The sequence below is a fragment of the Hemiscyllium ocellatum genome, chromosome 39 (genome assembly GCF_020745735.1).
Source record: "Hemiscyllium ocellatum isolate sHemOce1 chromosome 39, sHemOce1.pat.X.cur, whole genome shotgun sequence".
NCBI lineage: Eukaryota > Metazoa > Chordata > Chondrichthyes > Orectolobiformes > Hemiscylliidae > Hemiscyllium > Hemiscyllium ocellatum.
The window spans coordinates 24,893,127-24,913,262 of NC_083439.1; the positions used below are offsets into that span (position 1 = coordinate 24,893,127).

Consider the following 20,136-nt stretch of genomic DNA (forward strand, 5'->3'; position numbering starts at 1 on the left):
ACTTAGGGCTTGGATTGGTGCCTGTTGAGATCACGAAGACTTGGTTGAAGGAAGGGCATGATTGGCAACTAAATGTTCCAGGATAGAGATGCTTCAGACAGGATAGGGAGGGAAGTAAAAGGGGGGAGGAGTTGCATTGCTAGTCAGGGATGATATCACAGCTGTGCTAAAGGAAGACACGATGGAGGGCTTGAGCAGTGAGGCATTATGGGTAGAGCTGAGAAATTAAGAAGGTTGCAATTACACTGTTGGGGCTGTACTATAGGCCTCCCAACAGTGAGCGTGAGTTAGAAATACAATTAGGTAAACAGTAACAAGGTGGTGGCAATGGGAGATTTCAATTTTCCCAACATTGATTGGGATATACTTAGTGTCAGAGGTCTGGATGAGGCAGAATTTGTAAGGAGCAAGCAGAAAAGTTTTCTAGAGCAATATGTCAATAGTCCAACTAGGTAAGGGGCCATATTGGACCTGGTATTGGGCCAAGTGGTAGAAATTGCAGTGGGGGATTTCTTTGGGAATAGTGACCACAATTCTGTAAGTTTTAGAATACTCGTAAACAAAGATGAGGGTGGTCCTAAGGGAAGAGTACTAAACTGGGCCAAGGCCAATTATATCAAAACTCGGCAGGAGCTGGGAAACATGGATTGGGGGAAGTCCACGTTTGATATTTGGGAAGCTTTCAAAGATAGATTGAAGATAGTGCAGGATAGGCATGTCCATTTGAAAACAAGGGTTAGGAAAGGCAAGATTTGTGAACTGTGGATGACAGGAGAAATTATACGACTAGCCAAGAGGAAAAGGGAAGCATACTTACGGTCCAGGCAGCTAAGAACAGAACATGCTTTGGAGGAATATTGGGAGAATATCTACTTTGCATCAGTGTTCACTGAGGAGAGGGATGTGATGAATGTTAAGATTAGAGATAGAAGTTTGTTTACTCTGGATCACATTGACATAAGGAAATAGGATGTGTTGAGTTGGCTAAAGGATATTAAGATGGACAAATCCCCAGGACTGGATGGGATCTATCCCAGGATGCTGAGGGAGGTGAGAGAGGAAATAGCTGGGGCCCTGACAGGTATCTTTGTAGCATCTTTAAACACTGGTGAAGTGCCAGAGGACTGGAGAGTTGCTAATGTTGTCCCACGTTTCAAGATGGGTAGTAGGGATATTCCAGGTATCTATAGACCAGCGAGCCTGATGTGGGAAAGTTGCTGGAGAAGATACTGATGGATAGGATCTATTTATATTTGGAAGAGAATGGACTTATCAGTGATAAGCAGCATAGTTTTGTGCGGGGGAGATCATGCCTTACCAACTTATTAGAGTTCTTTGAGGAAGCGACCAAGTTGATAGATGAAGGAAGGGCTGTTGATGTCATATACATGGACTTAAATAAGGCATTTGATAAGGTTCCCCATGGTAAACTAATGGAGAAAATGATGTCACATGGTGTGCAGGGTGTTATAGCTAGGTGGATAAAGAACTGGTTGAGCAACAGGAGACAGAGAGTAGTAGTTGAAGGGAGTTTCTCGAAATGGAGAAAGGTGACCAGTGGTGTTCCACAGGGATCAGTGCAGAGGCCACTGTTGTTTGTGATATACATAAATGATCTGCAAGAGGGCATTAGTGGTCTGATCAGTAAGTTTGCAGATGACATGAAGATTGGTGGAGTAGCAGAAAGCATAGGGAACTGTCAAAGAATACAGAAGAATATAGATAGACTGGAGAGTTGGGCGGAGAAGAGGCAGATGGAGTTCAATCCGGGCAAATGTGAGGTCATGCATTTTGGAAGGTCTAATTCTAGTAGAACAAAGTATACTGTAAACAGAAGAGCCTTGGGAAAAGTTGATGAGCAGACAAATTTGAGAGTTTAGGTCCATTGTACCCTGAAGGTGGTTGCACAGGTGGATAGAGTGGTCAAGAAGACATATGGTATGCTTGCCTTCATCAGACGGGGTATTGAGTATAAGAGCTGGCAGGTCATGTTAAAATTGTACAAGATTTTGGTTCAGTCGCATTTAGAATACTGTGTACAGTTCTGGTTGCCACATTACCAAAAGGATGTGGACGCTTTGGAGAGGGTGCAGAGAAGGTTTACGAGGATGTTGCCTGGTATGGAAGGCGCTAGTTATGAAGAGAGATCGAGTTGGTTAGGATTGTTTTCATTTGAACAAAGGAGATCTGATTGAGTCTACAAAATCATGAAGGGTATAGACAGGGTGCATAGAGATAAGCTTTTTCCCAGAGTGAAGGATTCAATAACGAGAGGTCACACATTCAAGGTGAGAGAAGAAAAGTTTAAGGGAGATACATGCGGAAAGTACTTTACACAGAGGGGGTAGGTATCGGGAATACATTGCCAGCGGAGGTAATAGAGGCAGGCACGGTAGATTCATTTAAGGTATGTCTGGACAGATGCATGAGTAGGTGGGGAGCAGAGGGATACAAATCCTTCAGAAATGGGCAATAGGTTTAGACAGTGGATTTGGATTGGTACAGGCTTGGAGGGCTGAAGGGCCAGGCTGTAAATTTTCTTTGTTCTTTGTTCTGATCTGCCTCATATTTGAGGCTGTAACACCCAAGACCAGAAGTGCTTGAGAATCTCAACAGGCATGGCAATACCTGTGGAGAGAAAACAGAGCTAATTGTGTATTAACTCTTGTTTCTCGGTCCACAGTGCTGACAAATGTGCTGGGTTTCTTCAATATTTTGGGTGTTTATTTCAGATTTGCAGCCTCCACCATGTTTTGCTTTTAGTAAAGAAGGAGCTGGAGCTGTTTCGGGTTGTGTCAAGTGATCATTGGGGGAGGGATTTGTGTGTATCAAAAACAGAAGTCGCTGGAGAAACTGAGCAAGTCTGGCAGTATCTGTGTAGAGAAAGAACAGTTTATGTTTCGTGTCAGTGACCCTTCTTCAGAAGCATTAACTCTGTCTCTCTTGCTGCAGATGTTGCCAGGCCTGCTGAGTTTCTCCAGCAATTTCTGATTTTGCTTCAGACTTCCAGTCCCTGCAGTTTTTTGACTTTGGTGAAGATGGTGCTGGAGCTTTTGGAGGTTGGGGGTAGGAAGGTTTTTGAGGTGATCAAAAAAAAGGCTCACTAGACCTGAAATATTAACTCTAGGTTCTCTGCTAGACCTGCTGTTTTTCTCCAGCAGTCTCTGCTTTTGTTAAGATTTTCTGGCTCTACAGCAATTTGTCTTTGGTGAAGGATTGAGCTGTTTGGGATTGGTGCAGGAGGGCCTTTGGGAGAGGGAAGGGTTGGGGTGTGTGTACATCCCACACCTCTGCTCTCAGACCCCACCCCTCCAACCATAAAAAGTTCAGAACTCCCCTGGTGCTCACATTCCACCCTAACCTTCGCATAAACCAAATTATCCCCTGACATTTCTACCACCTTCAAATGGACCCCACCACCACGGATATATTTCCCACCCCACCCCTTTCCGCCTTCCGCAAAGACCGTTCCCTCCGTTACTACCTGGTCAGGTCCACGCCCCCCAACAACCCATTCTGCTGTCCTGGCACCTTCCCCTGCCACCGCAGGAATTGCAAAACTTGTGCCCACACCACCTCCCTCACCTCCATCCAAGACCCCAAAGGAGCCTTTCACATCCATTAAAGTTTTACCTGCACATCCACCAATATCATTTATTGTATCCGTTGCTCCCGATGCAGTCTCCTCTACACTGGGGAGACTGGACGCCTCCTCGCAGAGCACTTTAGGGAATATCTCTGGGACACCCGCACCAATCAACCACACCGCCCCGTGGCCCAGCATTTCAACTTCCTCTCCCACTCAGCCGAGGACATGGAGGTCCTGGGCCTCCTTCACCGCCGCTCCCTCACCACCCGACTCCTGGAGGAAGAACACCACATCTTCCACCTCGGAACACTTCAACCCCAGGGCAACAATGTGGATTTCACCAGTTTCCTCATTTCCCCTTCCCCCATCTCACTCTCGTTCCAAAACTTCCAGCCCAGCACCGTCCTCATGACTTGTCCTTCCTGCCTATCTTCCTTTCCACCTATCCACTCCACCCTCCTCCTTGACCTATCACCTCCATCCCTACACCCACTCACCTAATGTACTCTATGCTACTTTCTCCCCACCCTCACCCCCCTCTCATTTATCTCTCACCCTTCAGGCTCTCTGCTTATATTCTCAATGAAGGGCCTTTGCCCAAAACGTCGATTTTACTGCTCCTCTGATGCTGCCTGAACTGCTGTGCTTTTCCAGCACCACTCTGTTCCAGAATCTGATTTCTGGAGCATCTGCCAGTCATTGCTTGTCACCTGTGTGCCTGGGCAGGGTCTTCAGACTGGACTACAAGTCCCAGCGTGCTCCGCGAGCCGGCGCCCAATAGGGAGGCGCCTTGCTGCTGATGTGGGGCGGGACCAATGAGGGGCGGGTTTGTTGCGGCCCAGGGATGGCGGTAGCTGCTGTCTGCCCGAGCCGAGTGGAGCCAGGCCGCAGAGCCCGGGTCCCGGCGGGTTTGTGGTGTCCCTCTTGCTGAGGCCGCCGAGTCCCCTGTCATCATTGCGCTTCCCCCCGAGCTCCAGGAGGTATTTAGTTATTTATATTCAGTGTGTCCTGTTGTGACCTGTCAGTGAACAGCCTTTTGTTTTTGAGGACAGGGAATACCGAGGCAGCAACAAATTACAACAATTACAAAACGTTTCATGTATTTGTCCTTTTTACAGAAAAGTTTACTTTGGGATTGAAAACCCGCTCTTGTTTAAATCAAACTGGTCCTCCAGAGTTTGAATATTTGTGAAAAAGTGATGTTTTACATTCCCTAGAGTGTGGAAACAGGCCCTTCGGCCCAACGAGTCCACACTGACCCTCTGAAGAGTAACCCACCCAGACCTACTAACACTAGGGGGCAATTCACCTGACCTGCACATCTTTGGACTGTGGGAGGAAACCCACGCAGACACCGGGAGAATGTGCAAACTCCACACACAGTCACCCGAGGCTGGAATTGAACCTGGGTCCCTAATGCTGTGAGGATGTAGTGGTAACCACTGTGCCACCCCATGTGTTGTGGGAACTTTCATCATCTACTAATTAGAGACACACACACTCGCGCAGAATGTTTTCCCTGCTACACCTGAAAGCTAAGCTCTTCCCTCTGTGTTTAAAAATCACCACATCAAGTTATAGTCCAACAGGTTTACTTGGAAGTGCTAGTTTTCATAGTGCTGCTCCTTCATCAGATAACTGGTTGGGCAGTTATAGACAATAGGTGCAGGAGTAGGCCATTCAGCCCTTCGAGCCTGCACTGCCATTCAATATGGTCATGGCTGATCATTCCTAATTAGTATCCTCTTCCTGCCTTAACTCCATAACCCTTGATTCCACTATCCTTGAGAGCTCTATCCAACTCTTTCTTAATTGAATCCAGAGACTGGGCCTCCACTGCCCTCTGGGGCAGAGCATTCCACACAGCCACCATTCTCTGGGTGAAGAAGTTTCTCCTCATCTCTGTCCTAAATAGTCTACCTCGTATTTTTAAGCTGTGTCCTCTGGTTTGGCACTCACCCATCAGCGGAAACATGTTTTCTGCTGCCAGAGTGTCCAATCCTTTCATAATCTTATATGCCTCAAACAGATCCCCTCTCAGTCTTCTAAACTCAAAAATGAAATCAATTTTCGCCATCAGCCATGGCAGGATTTGAACCCGGGTTCCGGGACGTTTTCGTCTAATGGATTAGCAATCCAGCGATAACCACAAAGCCATCATCAGTTACCTGATGAAGGAGCAGCACTCTGAAAGCTAGTACTTACAATTAAACCTGCTGGACTATAATCTGGTGTTGTGATTTTTAACTTTGTCCACTCCAGTCCAACACCGCCACCTCCACATCATAACACTCTCTGTGTGTTGACACTGTTTATCCTGCTGACCTTTTCCACTGATAGTCATTATTTACATTCAAGGTTTGGACTTGGGAACAAGTAATTCTTACCAAACTATTTGCAGATGGTATCAAACTGAGGGCTGTTGTTCTGATATCTGACAAAGGATATAACATGATGCATAACACTTTAGAAAACTCTCTTCTGACTATCTTCCACCTTGGAGACTTAGGACCTGCACTGATTAAACAGTCAATGCTGGTCTACACATCCTGCCGAAAATGAGGCAGGTGATGTTTGAAGAGGTCGAGGGGATGTTCAAATTCTTCTGTTTCTGCTATTTGCAGTGAGTTTTTTTATAGTTCTGTCAGACATGTTTGAGATAGTTGGCATTTCTGCAGACCTGCCTTTTCCAGGATAGACAGTTGGGTGAGATTCACAACAGTTTGTGAGGATTTGGATTTTTCCCCAAAGGCTTCGAGGACATCCATGAGTGTCTTTTTGCCTGATTAATAACTGCTTGCTGTGGTGAAGCTTTGGAATAGAGAACTTGGATCGATCACGTTTTTTGGAAGTCTTGCGTCAAGTGTGCCCTGATGCAGCTGATTGACAGTAACCAGTGTGCCATTGTTGATGATGTTAGCCTGAGAGAGGATATACTGATAGTGGAGCGCTTGTCCTGACACTGGATCTGCAAGACTTTGGAAAAGCATGACTGATGATATTTCTATAGGAATTTGAGATGTCTGACGTGTATTGTCCATATTTCGGATACATACTGAATGGGAAAGGTGTACTACTGCCCTATGGATATTAGGCTTGGTGTCCAGTTTGAGTTTTTAGTCATTAAATGCTTTTATAGGGTGCACTGGAGGATTTTATCAACCATGACTATTTTGAAGTAGGGAGGCTTTGAAGAATATAAATTGGTCCATGTTATTCAAAGGCTTGTTTGGATTTTGGTAGTCATGAGACAGTATGTGTTGGAAGCAGACTGGTATGGAACCTTTTTTTTCTAAGTTTTAGACCAAGGCCTATTCTCTCATGTGCCTCTCTGAATTTTCAGCAATTGTGTGTGTGTATACAAACCAGTATCACCTGTGCTGTATAGCTTGGTGAAGGTGAGGAGTGGTCCTGCTTCGAGACTGGAAGTGATGCAGATAGAACAGTTTTCTGCTTGTCCTGTCATGAATCTCCACACCAGTGGTAAGCTTTGTAGATGTGGAGTGATGTGTTGCAGCGAATATGCTGAATAAAAGTATTGGTGTGTAACACAGTCTCACTTGACCCCCAGTTTGCTCACTAGTTCTGTAGTGGATCCATTAGTGAGGATCATGGCTTGCACATTTACATATAGCAGGTGGAGAATTTCTGCTGGCAGCCAAGTTTGAGAAGGATGTTCCATAATTCCTCCTGGTTTAGAGTCAAATGCCCTTTGAAGTCACAGAAGCCAATGTATAATGGTCGCTGCTGACCTCTGCACTTTTCTTGGACTGGTCTTCCTTTGGAGACCACGCCTCTGAGACATTTGATGGATGGAATCCTCATTGTAACTCCAGTAAGAGGTTATTCGCAGTTACCTTCCCTGTGGTGGACAGCAGAGAGATTCCTTTTTAGTTACTACAATCATTAGGATAAATAACACAAAATGGCTAAGGCAAGCACTCTGATGTCTTCAAATGGAAAAAGTGAGGACTGCAGATGCTGGAGATCAGAGCTGAAAATGTGTTACTAGAAAAGCACAGCAGGTCAGGCAGCATCCAAGGAACAGGAGAATCGATGTTTTGGGCATGAGCTCTTCTTCAGGAATGGGGAAAGTGTGCCAAGCAGGCTAAGATAAAAGGTAGGGGGGAGGGGCATTGGAAATGCGATAGGTGGAAGGAGGTTAAGGTGAGGGTGATAGGCTGGAGTGGGGGTGGGGGTGGAGAGGTCAAGAAGAAGATTGCAGGTTAGGAAGGTGGTGCTGAGTCTGAGGATTGGGACTGAGACAAGGTGGGGGGAGGGGAAATGAAACTGGAGAAATCTGAGTTCATCCCTTGTGGTTGGAGGGTTCCTAGGCAGTCTGTTTCCTTCTGCCCTACCTGAAGAAAACTGCCTGTTTTAAAACTGTGCTATCTCTTAAAATTGTTTCCTGCTTGATTAATGGCTGCGAGTTCGTGCTTCAAACCATTGCATGGCTTTAAAAAAGTACAAAATTATGCATAGAAGTGATCAATGCACCCATTTTTCTTAATTTTTTACATCTGTAAGACTAACTCTTTGTATCTAAATCAATGACCCTCCACAAAGTTGGTCACACCTCTGATTTTCATGTGCAGTCTTCAGTTTCACTTAATTCGAATGCCTTGTAATATTATGCCTAAATTTTCAGATATGTTAATAAACAGAGTAAATGTTCTCGTCTTAACATTGCAATTTTAAAAATATTTTGCGAATGTTTGTTCACAGTCCTGTACTCGATAAATGTAACTTTTATGACATAAGCATAGGTCACTTTAAAAATGAAAAAGCTTTTTCCACTTGCTGGTTTTTCAGCCATGATGGAATGAGTCACAAAATTCATGCAAAATGTTCTTGAAGTTACACCAGTTAAATTACACCTTATATCATTGCTAAAATTATTTGTGTAATCAGTATCTTATCTTTCTGAGTCATTAGGCAGTGTAATTGGTTACAGGTCATTCTGCGATAACGTGTTTCATCAGTGCGAATTGGCTATAACATGATTGACGAATTGAGGATGTTGTTTGTACAACGCAAACTTTCTGCAGAATGGGGGTATAGCAGTTTTCTATTCGTGATCTTTTACAACGTGATTTTCTATAGTAGTTTTCCATTGCACAATTTTCAATAGCATGAGGTTGCAGAGGAATACAACTGTCGTGCTATAGCGTAAGCATCTTTTTTTTATCTGTCACCATTATAAAGTATTTTTAGCGCATTTTAAGAGAGGTAAGTTGGTACAGCTTTGTTAATATAACTGGAAACAGAAGTATCATTAAAAATGTAATCAGATGTCTTGACTTCATCTGTGATTAACCTGATTTTCATAATGATGTAAATCAATAATTTAATAGTTTCATTGGTGCCTTTATAAATTAACTTGTGTTCCATTTGCAATAAATCCCATTTAAAATGTACTAAATTGTAATGTTTTCCCAAAGAAAATGACTAATTTGCAGGCCCCTTCACCATTTCTGGGAGCTCACATGTTTGATCCTGGGGCATTTTGTCAGTAAGTCCTCTTCTCAGCAGATGCAGTCTTGGAGCATTTCAAAAGGCAGTGGAAAACATAAATGATATACCTCATATTTAACATTCCCATTTTTTGTTATGTGCTAATATTACACAAAGAGAAACTCTATCCGATTGTTCCTAAATGGCAATTAATGAGTTGAAATTTAAGTTTTAAGTTTGTTAATTTTTCAGGCTAAGATTGTGTAACCTTATTCATGTTTGGATCTTCTCTAACCTAGTTTCTGCTTTGAATTTTGTTGGTCATTCAAGGTCAGCACTATCTAAACAATGTGTTGCTCCATGAGTTAAATTAATTAAAACTCCAGAAAAATACACGCTAAGCCACCTGCTATTGCAATAGCAATGAGGGATTGGATAAACATACACTTTTTTTCAAATGTAATTTTTTTTTCACCTTTGCATTCAGGTCATTGTTTCTTGAGAATTTTTGTCAGCTTTGTTTTGTCAACGGTGCAGAGGGTTCTTTTAATTTTGATTAACCTTAGATGACTTTTCTTTTCAGGAAACCGTGAATATTAGAAATTATCCCAGTTGTGTAAGGTGCTTTGATCATGAACATCGATCTCTGGAAAATAATCTTGGTGGCTAAGCAGGAGAAGCACAAAAAACTATTTCTCAATTATAAGAACTTGTGCAGATTTCCTCATGAATTACTGAAAGGTGATGGCTCAGAATACTTGGAACACCTTTACATGAAGATGAATTTATTAACAACTTTGGTATGTGTGGTATTTCCTACTCTTTGTTGTTTTAAGAATAAATTGCTAGGTTGTTTCAAAGCTTATGAGCAAGTAATAGGTAGTCTTGCGCATGTTTTGAGGTTTATCAAATTGTTTTGGTAATGCATTTTAAATTGGAGTTAGATCTTCTGGAGCAAAATTTTCATTTTCGACTTGCAGTCTGCGATGAAGAAGCTGATTTCATACAGGGTTGAGACAGAAATACTTAAAAACAGGATTCCTGATTGCTTTGTTGGAGAAGATTCATTGCTGGAGAGTTGCTTGTGTTGATGTCAGGGGAAAGCATCCGCTTTGGTTATTGTGCCCCTGTGGTTGACAGTGTTTAGACATGCCTGAGAGTACGTTTCATTCTGCCAGAGTATGTGTACCAGCAGAGGGGTCAAGAAGGAGATACGTAAAACTGTTTTTGAGAAAGGTAAATTTAAAATAATAAATGTACATTAAATGCTACAACTGATGAAGCCAAATGGAAACAATGCAAGGTTATACATCTCTATAGCTTAGCCTGTTGCCCATATTTGTACCGTTGCTCTAGTTTTAAGTATATTGTTTACTCTCCTTCAGTAGGGAGTTGTTATCCAACTGGCTCAACTTTGGAGAAATAGTGAAAGGCTGTTAGTATTTGGGTTTTAATATTTTGTGTAATAGTGAATTCAGTTCAGGAGCATGAGAGAACAGACTGCCAGTGAACATTTTCTCTGGGCAACATTTTAGCCTTCAATTCAGCCAGAATGCATGATGGAATACTTCACTTTAGCCTGTAGGAATGAACTTTGGAATCATTTAAAATGGTTAGTTCTTCAGTCAGGGATCTCCTTTATTTATTGCATTGTAGAATTTTGATGAATTATATTCTGCAGTAGTGCCAAGTACAGAAAATGTGAATAAATATTGTAAATTCAAGCATTTTAGTTTTGGAGATGTTACAGTTTTAGAAGTTAAACTCCAAGAATTAAAAATAATTGTAATCTTTAACTATTTCAGCCAGAAAACCTTGGGGAGAAACTTCCAAATCTCACTGAATTGTGAGTATTCTGAAGCTGCTTTGTTCATTTTGGTGTATTTTTAGCCGAATGCATGTCTATTTACCATTAACAATGTAATTTGTAATGTAAACAAAGTTGTTTAATTTAAGTTATATTACCCTAAAGGTAGCCATTTGACAACAAGACTTCTTAACGCTGAACAGCTAAATGAATGGTAGTTTGTACAAACAGTATATTTTACAACTATACACTTTATTTTCTACAGTATTTTACAAGTTGCAAAGATGCTTCTGAGTATTTCCAAGATAATATTGATTTTTAAAGATAGTTGCTCACTTCTTACATAGCAGGAACTTAACTAGGATCCAGATCAAATGCAACCTCTATGCTGACCTTAGGCTGAGTTGCATGCAGGTAGTACAATATAAATGTGGAATTATACTTGTTCTTCAAAAAAAAGGTTGACGCTGTGTTTCGTTTTAAACTAGTTAGGTTGAATGTTGTCTACATGTTTGTGGCTGTATGTAACTCAGCAACATGATGAATTGGTATGCAATGCCAGTTTTTGTGTGATATTTGGATATGTACCGATGGAGAGAGAATTTCATTTTTCTGTGAGTATGAAGAATTTTAAACTTCTGATTTTATCTTGTAAGTAAGGAACTATTGGATTTGGGAATGTGTAAGTTTTTGTCTCTGCCAATTGTTTGAGTACAATGAGTCTGATTATTGATTAAAGACATTACCTCTTTTTGTTTAGTTTGCTTCAATGTCGTTAAAAAGTTAGGACTGGAAATGTCTTTGGGCATTATTAATTCCATTTTAATACAGTTAGTCTCTGACCCGATTGGCTCCATTTTAGCCTGATTTCTCTCTAGCTGAATTTGTGAGGCAGTTCCCAGCCTTCAGAAAGCTCCCACTAGAGCTGCTGCATACCGCCAATGGCCGTGCCACAGGTGCTGCCTCATACTGCTCTTGTCTGAGCACAGATAACGGCTCCTCCGTTTTTCACATACACCCAGGAGGTCACCAAGTCCTCAGGAGATTCCTGGATATGATGGAGCCAACCCTTTTCGTGGACAAGTACTGGCCACAAGTGAACTTGACAACCCCAAACTACCTTACCCTCTCCTCAGGGTGGTTGTCAGAAATGCATGTTACCTGTAGCAGACTGTAGTTCACGGCCAGCAGAACAATACAGGAGAGTCACCAAACTCTATGCTGACCATATATTTCCTCCCCCTTCACCCTCGCCTGGGCATCCCTGTTGCTCTCTGTCTCTGGAGAGGGAGGTCAAGGTACCTACATTTGACTAATTCAAAATTCACATTCTAAAATAAATGATATTAAAATATATATATAAATCATATACCTTGGATCACATTAGCCTACTTTGATTACAACCAATTGAGAGACTTGGCTGTTACATCAGTATGTAAGAAGATGAAGATAATGCTTTTAAGCAGGCTTGTTCAGTTTGCATGCCAGATTAGTCAAGCCTTAATTGGCTGGCATGGGTAACATACAAACATAACTCAAATCTGGCTAGTTAGTTGGAATGATTGATTAGTCTCCACAAACTGTTTCCAGTGAAGTCTTGATTATACAGTACATCTTTGTGCAAAACTCACGTACAAGAGAGATCAGTATGTGTTACAGATGCTGTAAGACCTATAACTGAAGAAGCTGAAGAACGACACATTTTAAATCGTAAGATTTTGTCTTAGGGTAATGAGGGATGACCTTTTAGAGTTTTATATAGTCATGATGGATATAGATAAGGTGAATAGCAAAGGTCTTTTCCCTAGGCTAGGAGAGTTCAAAACTAGAGGGCATAATTTTAACATGAGAGGAGAAAGATTTAAAATGGACCTGAAGGGCAACTTTTTCAAACAGACAGTGGTTTGTATATAGAATGAACTGCCAAAGGAAGTGGTAGACGCAAGTACAGTCACAACATTTAAAATACATTTGGACCAGTACATGAATAGGAAAGACTTAGAGGGATAATGGGACAAATTCAGGCAACTGGAACTAGTTTAGTGTGGGGAGCCTGGTCGTCAAAGACAAGTTGGACCTAAGAGTCTGTTTTGTGCTCTATGACTGTTTGCACAATTGGACAATGTTTGCCACATAATCCTGAGTGTGCAAAAAATTACACTGATAACCACCTTCTGATTATTGGTCAGACTCACGGTATGATGCATTCATGTGCTAAAGCTATATCTACAAATTAATACACATGGCCTTGTTCTTTGCAACGGAAAGAATATGTACACACACTGCATCTATTTCCACTCTGCAAAATAGTTGACAGCCATTCTCTGGCCATTTGTCAGGCTAATGCCATGACAAATTAGAGTCAGCTTTCTTTAAAATTCAAACAAAGTTTGACAGTTAACTGTCAGTCATTTAATTGGTTCTTTCTCTCTTGCAATACCACTACCAATCAGAATCTACTTGCCAATCAATCAGTACACTCCCCTCATTCAGTATAATTTTTTTTCCCTTTACTATGTTATCTCTTGCAAATTGTCATAATAAGTGCAAGGTAAAAAGCATCATCAAAATTCCCTTTTATAACAAAAAGTACCAAACAATTAAACATAATTGTATTGAAATAAATAAGAGTGACGCCTAATATATCAATTTAAAGTGATTTTGAGTATTCACAACTAAATTTGGGTCAGGTTTCACTCTGTAATCATCATTCTTTGTCAGCATCTCAATTATTAACTGTGTGCTTTTGGAACATTGAATTCTACCTCACTTCAATCAAGAAAAATCACCCTCATTTTAATTTGCCAGAAAATTTAAATTTTACTTTTTATAAATCTAAATAAAATGCCCTACTTTGCATGATAGGGCTATCTTCCCGATATCTCCTTTTGCCATTAAAGAATCTTCAATTATGCTTGTGTGCTGTTAAACTAATACCAGTATTTTGGCCTATTTTCCACTCCTACATGAGTAGGCATGGAGGAGAGCTATTATTTCCATATTTTCTTGAGGGAGTTATCTCCTGACTTAATAATGATATTTCATTAGTGTACTGAATTTGTCTTTTCAAATCAACAAATTAAGTCCAAATACCAGTTATTCCTATTTTAAAAATGTTTGTAAGAATAATTTAGTCTCAATATATAGTACAAAAGAAAGGCAGAAGAAGAGTCTTCTGATGTTTTTAGTCTTGAGCTGTACTGTGGTTAAGCAATTTTATGTACAGGAAGAGTAAAACTTTCAGAACTCATTGAGGCTTTGAAGCAAATCTCATTTCTTGTTGGCAGAGCATACAAATTCTAATAACCTGGTTGCTTGTCTTTCAGAAGTACATTTTGAAATTGGACAAGTATTTTCCATTCTACACTTGTGATTGGTTTCAGACAGGTGTTAGTGAAGGACTGGAGGAAGTTATGTTGTCTAGCACTTCACCCTTTCACATCCCCAACTCTAAGATGGATAAAATAAATTTTCCCCCCTTCTATAAATATTTAAAATAAATGAGTAATAAAAATAAAGTGCTGTGATATGATAATGCCTGCAAGACTCTCAGGTTTAATTGGTGATTAATCTCCTGGTGGAGCTTGTTGACTGAGTTGCCTTGATAACAGGCAATGGCCTACCCAACTGGAACTCATCAGCTAAACACACCCTGCCCATTGTTTTCATAGTGTAGTGATTATCATATTTGTTTAAATGTGAGAGGAGCCCTCGGTTCGTAAAATAATGAGCAGAAACAGAGATGTGGCACAGTGGTGTTCATACCTCTGAGGCAGGAGGCCTGATTGAAGTCCAGCCTGCTTCTGACATGTGTAAGAATGTTTCTGAGTAAGTTGAATATAAAATATCAATAAAGCAGACTCTCCCTCTTATGGTGCAATGGCAATTGCGCTGCTTGAGGTATGAAGCAAATTCTCTAAATAGGTTGATTGTAAAATACAAATAAAGCAAACCCCAAAAATGCCCTGATGTTACAGTGGTGGTCTCCCTACCTCTGGCAAGGAGGTCTGAATTCAAGATTCACCTGCTCCAGCAGTGTTAAATAACAAGTCTGTTAAGATTGATTTGAAAATGTTTATAAAACAGACCCCAAGGGCTCTTACATCATACTGGTAATGTCCCCACCTCTGCACCAGGAGCCCTTTGTTCAAGTCTCACCTCCGCCAGAGGTGTGTAACAGGATGTCTCAACAGGCTGAATGAAATATCTATAAAACAGACCCCCTGTGTTCTTGTGGCACAGTAGTAGTGACCCCACCTCTCATCCAGAAAGCCTGAATTCAAGTCCCACCTACTCCAGCAGCATGTGACACATCTCTGAACAAGTTGTTTGGAAAATAATTTAGAAAACAGATCCAGGGTGACTTTTATAATGTAGTGGTAGTGTTGTTATCTCTCAACTGGGATGAAAATGTGGTGCTGGAAAAGCGTAGCAAATCAAGCAGCAGGAGAATCCATGTTTCAGACATAAGCCCTTCATCAGGAATATTGGGAGGAAGGGAGGGATGAGATTTAAATAGGAGAGTGGGGGTTAGGGGGCTGGGAAGGTGATAGGTAGATTTAGGGGGGGGGGGGGGTGTGAGGCTACTAATTGCCTTCCCAGCTACCCTCCACCCGCACCCCCACACCTGCATCCCCACCCTCCCACATTACTGATGAAGGGCTTATGCCCGAAACGTTGAATTCTCCTGCTCCTCGGATGCTGCCTGACCTGCTGTGCTTTTCCAGCACCACACTTTTCATCCCGGTGGAGAGATAATGACACCGCTACTGTGCTTTTCTTGCACCACACTTGTCAACTCTGATATTCAGCATCTGCAGTGCTCACTTGCTCCTACCCTCAACTGGGAGGCCTAGTGTCATTCCACCTGCCTCCAGTGGTATGTGACAACATTTCTGAACAGTTGACAAAAAATTTCTGTAAGCAGACCTGAAGAGCTTTTGTGGTTTATTGATAGTCCCTACGTCCGAGCGAGGAGGTGTTGTGGGTCAGGTGGACTACAGAGGTTCAAGAAGGCAGCACACCACCTCCACCTCCTCCAGAGCAACTAGGGACAGGGCAATAAATGCTGGCCAGCCAGCGACACCCACATCCCACAAATGGAAACAAAACAAGACACTTTGCAGCATAATGTGGACAACCCCAGGGCCAAAGAGTTTAAAACCAGCAAGAATAGCTTTAAAGTGAGAGGGGAAAGATATAAAAGGGACTTGAGGGGTAACTTCTTCATGCAGAGGGTGGTATGTATATGGCATGAGCTGCCAGAGGAAGTGGTGGAAGCGGGTTCAATTACAAAATTTAAAGGCATTTGGATGGGTACGTGAATAGAAAGGGTTTAGAAGGGTATGGGCCAAATGTTGACAAAGGGGAGTGGATCCATTTAGTATAGCTGGTCGGTGTGAACGAGTTGGATTGAAGAGTCTATTTCTGTGCTGTGTCACTCCATGACTCTGGTTGCTGTCTCATTAGAGAGATAACTGATGACAGTTTAACCTGAGAGTCACCAGCAAAGGGAGAGCTTGAGAAAGAGGGACTTTCATGGTAACATTAGCTGGTTCGGGAATTTGTAATACCTGCATCATGTAGAAATCAGTGGATGATGTGCTGCCACCAAGCACACTTGCTAGTTAGTAATAGTACTCTTATCCAAGTGAAGAATCAAAAATAATGTTTCTGGATAATGGTCTGGCACAAATATGCATCAAAAACTAAAACTTGTAATTACAAGGAACGTAAGTTCTTTTTAACTCTTTGGATAATTGTATTTGCTTTTATATTCACTGGTGATAGATAGCGCTTTTCGTCTTTGCAATTTGTTCCCATTTACTCTCAAATGATCAAAGTAGTAAATTATAATAACCTTTTAAGTATTCACCCATTGGCAATCTGGTCTCTCAATCCATGTAAGTAATCACGATTTGTCATTTCCTAAACTAAAATGCAACACACTTTCTCTTTTAGATACTTACATTCAAATAACATTGCAGTCATTCCTGAAGGTAAGCATAGTTGTATTGAAATTATTTGATGTTTCAGCAGTCTTTCCATTTCTAAAAAACCCACTGTTGAGTATTCAGAATGAATTCCCATGAAAGTGATTTCCCTTGAGGCTTGGAGATTAAATGTATCCTACTTAATTACACTTATTCCAAAAAAATGTACATCATCTGGATATATGTTTAAAAGGAACACGTTTTCTCCTGCACCTTACTTTGGAGGTTAGGAAGTAGAAGCAAGTACAACTAAACCTAAACCACTTAGCCCTAATGACAGGGCTAAAGTGCACAGAAGATTCCTTCAGTAAATTAAAATAGTATGGATTTTATTTCCTGTGGCCTTCTCATTTACCCTGAAGATGGATGTTGAATAATGACTATGACAGCTGTTTTTGGCGTGGATTTAAAAATTGATAAATAAATGATCGTTTCAAAGTTTACTATGATATCTATTGTGGAAATCATGTCTTTAGACATTTTGGAGGTGCAGTACTGATGCTACACATGCATGTCAAATAGCGAGGGATGTAGACTTGGCTGAGGAAAGTGAATGTGCGAAAACCAAGTTTGTGGGTGACTCAAAAATAGGTGGAAAGTAGTATATAGAAGGATATAGATAGGTTAAGTGAATGGGCAGAAATCTGGCAGATGGATGTAATGTGGGAAAATGTAAGGTTTTCTTACATTTGGCAAGAAGAATAAAGGACATGAATATTATTCGAGTGGAGAAAGATTGCAGGCAGCTACAGTGCAGGGGTAATTGGGGCACCTTGTCCATTACTCAAAAAGTTAGCATCCAAGTTCAGCAAGTAATTGGAAAGGCATATGGAATGTTGGCCTTTATTTCAAAGGGAATGGAACATTAAATGTAGGGAGATTTTGCTAATTCTCTGCAAGGCATTACTCAACCCACAACTGGAATGTTGTGAACAGTTTTGGAGCCCTTTATCTGAGGTGAGATAGCCCAGCATTGAAGGCAGTCCAGAGAAGTTTCAGTCGGCTGAAGCCAGGTGTGGAGGCTCTGTCTGAAGAGGAAAGGTTGAGTAGATTAGGCCTGTATTCATTGTCTCTCATTCTTCAAATTTCAAGTTTATTGAAACATACTGGATTTTTAGGTGACTTGACAGCCGCGGAGAGGTTGTTACTCATTATTGGAGAGCCTAGATGAGAGTGCATAATCTCAGAATAAGTCGTCACACACTTAAGACGAAGATGTGGAGGAATGAAGAAATGCTACTAACTTTTTCCAATAAAATAAAGTCCACAAAGTTTGCCCTTAGATATTAATGTGGTAACAGACCTGTTCCTTCATGTTTTTGATTGTGATTGTCTTCAAATGGGTTTTGTTTAAATTTTGATGCTAAAGAATATAATGGGTCTAAGTGACAGAATGTAGTTTGTACGCAAGTGTTAGTGATTTATCTGTATCTAAGATTAAAAACTTCATAAGATTATAATTTGGGCATGACAGCAATAATGAGATGAGCCATTGCTGTTTTCTTTTGTTGAGCGTCTGGGAGAGTTTAAAGTCCTGTTGTTGTGCACATGTATTGTGCAATGTCATACTTCAATGTACTGCAACTAAACTGTATGCAGCGTTACTATATGTTTTGTTTCTTCTAAGAAGTGTACTAGTACTGGGTAAGTGGTACGACTAGTTAATGGCTTCCCATTTGTAAGAAAAGGTTTTCTATTAAGCTGTGTTGTATATCCAGAATATATGTTCTGAATTGAGCTTGACTTATTGGAATGATAACTTTTTAATTTTCCTCCTTCCTAGCAATTGGCACTTTGGTTAAACTTCAGTCACTGGATCTTAGTAATAATGTGTTGGCAATTCTCTGCCCTGAGATTGGACAGTTGAAATCCTTACGACACCTGCGATTGGCCAACAACCAGCTGAAATTCCTTCCATCAGGTGAGGAAATAATGAAAGAATTAAGACAGGTGGGCGTGATTTACTGTCATTTTAGGTACCTGTAAATTCAAAAACGTTTGGAACATGGACTGCAGTGCAAGTAGTATTTTCATTACTCCAAGCAATATTGTAAAGAGCCAAGTATATACCTACCTTAAATGATTGAATTTCCGAGGCTTATTCAAATAGCGAAAGATGGCTAAATGTTAGTGAAGGTCACAGAAAAGGCATGAGAACATATCCCTGAAACATGAGGAAGGTATGTGGTTGTAAACTTATTGATGTCCTTGTATTTAACAAGGTCCAATGTTGCTCAGCATTTCACTCATCCTTATGAGAGGAGCTGGTGGTGCAGTGGCGATGCTTGTGAATGGGTAATTCCAGAGGCCCAGGCTAAGCCCTGGAAACATTGGTTCAAAATCCCACCAGGTCAGCTGTTGGAATTTAAATTTATTTAATATGTCTGGAATTGAAAACTAGACTTAAGAATGATCATGAAAATTCACCTGGATTTATGAAAGGAAATTTGCCATCTTTATCCAGTGTGACCTACATGTGACACCAGTCCTGCAGCAGTGTTGTTGACTTTTAACTCCCCTGTGGAATGGTCTCTCAAATCAAGGCCATTTAAGGATGGGGAACAAATACTAGGCTTGTGCAAATCCCATAACATAAATGAAGAAACATGTCTAGAAAATATGTGATCCTTCAAAAGTATTTTATGAATTGATGTATATCGAAGGGTATTCCAGTACAGTATTTTAGTTTTAATTGAATAATGCATCTTTTATGGCAATTTATGCTACCATAAGTTAATATTTCACAACAAATGTCTAACACAAGTCTCTCAATTTACTGAACCTGTTACCAGTGAAAGAAAATTCTGAAACAAAAGCTTCAACAGAAGATATTGTTTCCCATCACTTATTTTGCAGCACACTATCTTTACTGAACAGGATGCTTTCTCTTGATGGTGTCAAAAATCTTGCATGTTATTGGAGCACTAATCCAGGCAAAGGGAAAGTCTTTACTATGACTTATAGATGGACAGACTTTGGAATGTCAGGTGCAATATGAGTGTTAGCTGTTTTCTGAGCTTGTGTATAATTTGTTTAGTCATTTCTGAAGTAGCTGTAAACACCACTTTTATATTTGAAAGGAAGCCGAAGCTTGACTCGTTTCATATCATTAATGAGATGCTTTGTAAAAGTTATACCTTCAATCCACTGGAGGGCAGAAGTACTACAGTATAATATTTTTCTCTGCGGCTATAGACTATAGTAATTCTCTGTCTACATTGTTAAAACAATAACTCAATCTACCTATCAGTATAAATATCTGCTCACCTAATTGTTTGAAAGTTTTACTTTTT

The 20,136-nt window shown here is 40.8% G+C and overlaps 1 protein-coding gene across 2 annotated transcripts in view; it reads left to right on the top strand.

Annotated features, from left to right (window-relative positions):
- Positions 1-4,411: 4,411 nt before the first annotated feature.
- The window catches only part of lrrc28 (leucine rich repeat containing 28), a 61,219-nt gene continuing 45,494 nt past the window's right edge, over positions 4,412-20,136 (top strand). For both annotated transcript variants that reach the window (XM_060853151.1, XM_060853152.1), the window contains exons 1-5: positions 4,412-4,569; positions 9,627-9,843; positions 10,849-10,889; positions 16,812-16,849; positions 18,627-18,764. In XM_060853151.1, coding sequence (XP_060709134.1) covers positions 9,676-9,843; positions 10,849-10,889; positions 16,812-16,849; positions 18,627-18,764 — 385 coding nt within the window. In that variant the 5' untranslated portion in view covers positions 4,412-4,569; positions 9,627-9,675. The remainder of the gene's footprint in view (positions 4,570-9,626; positions 9,844-10,848; positions 10,890-16,811; positions 16,850-18,626; positions 18,765-20,136) is intronic.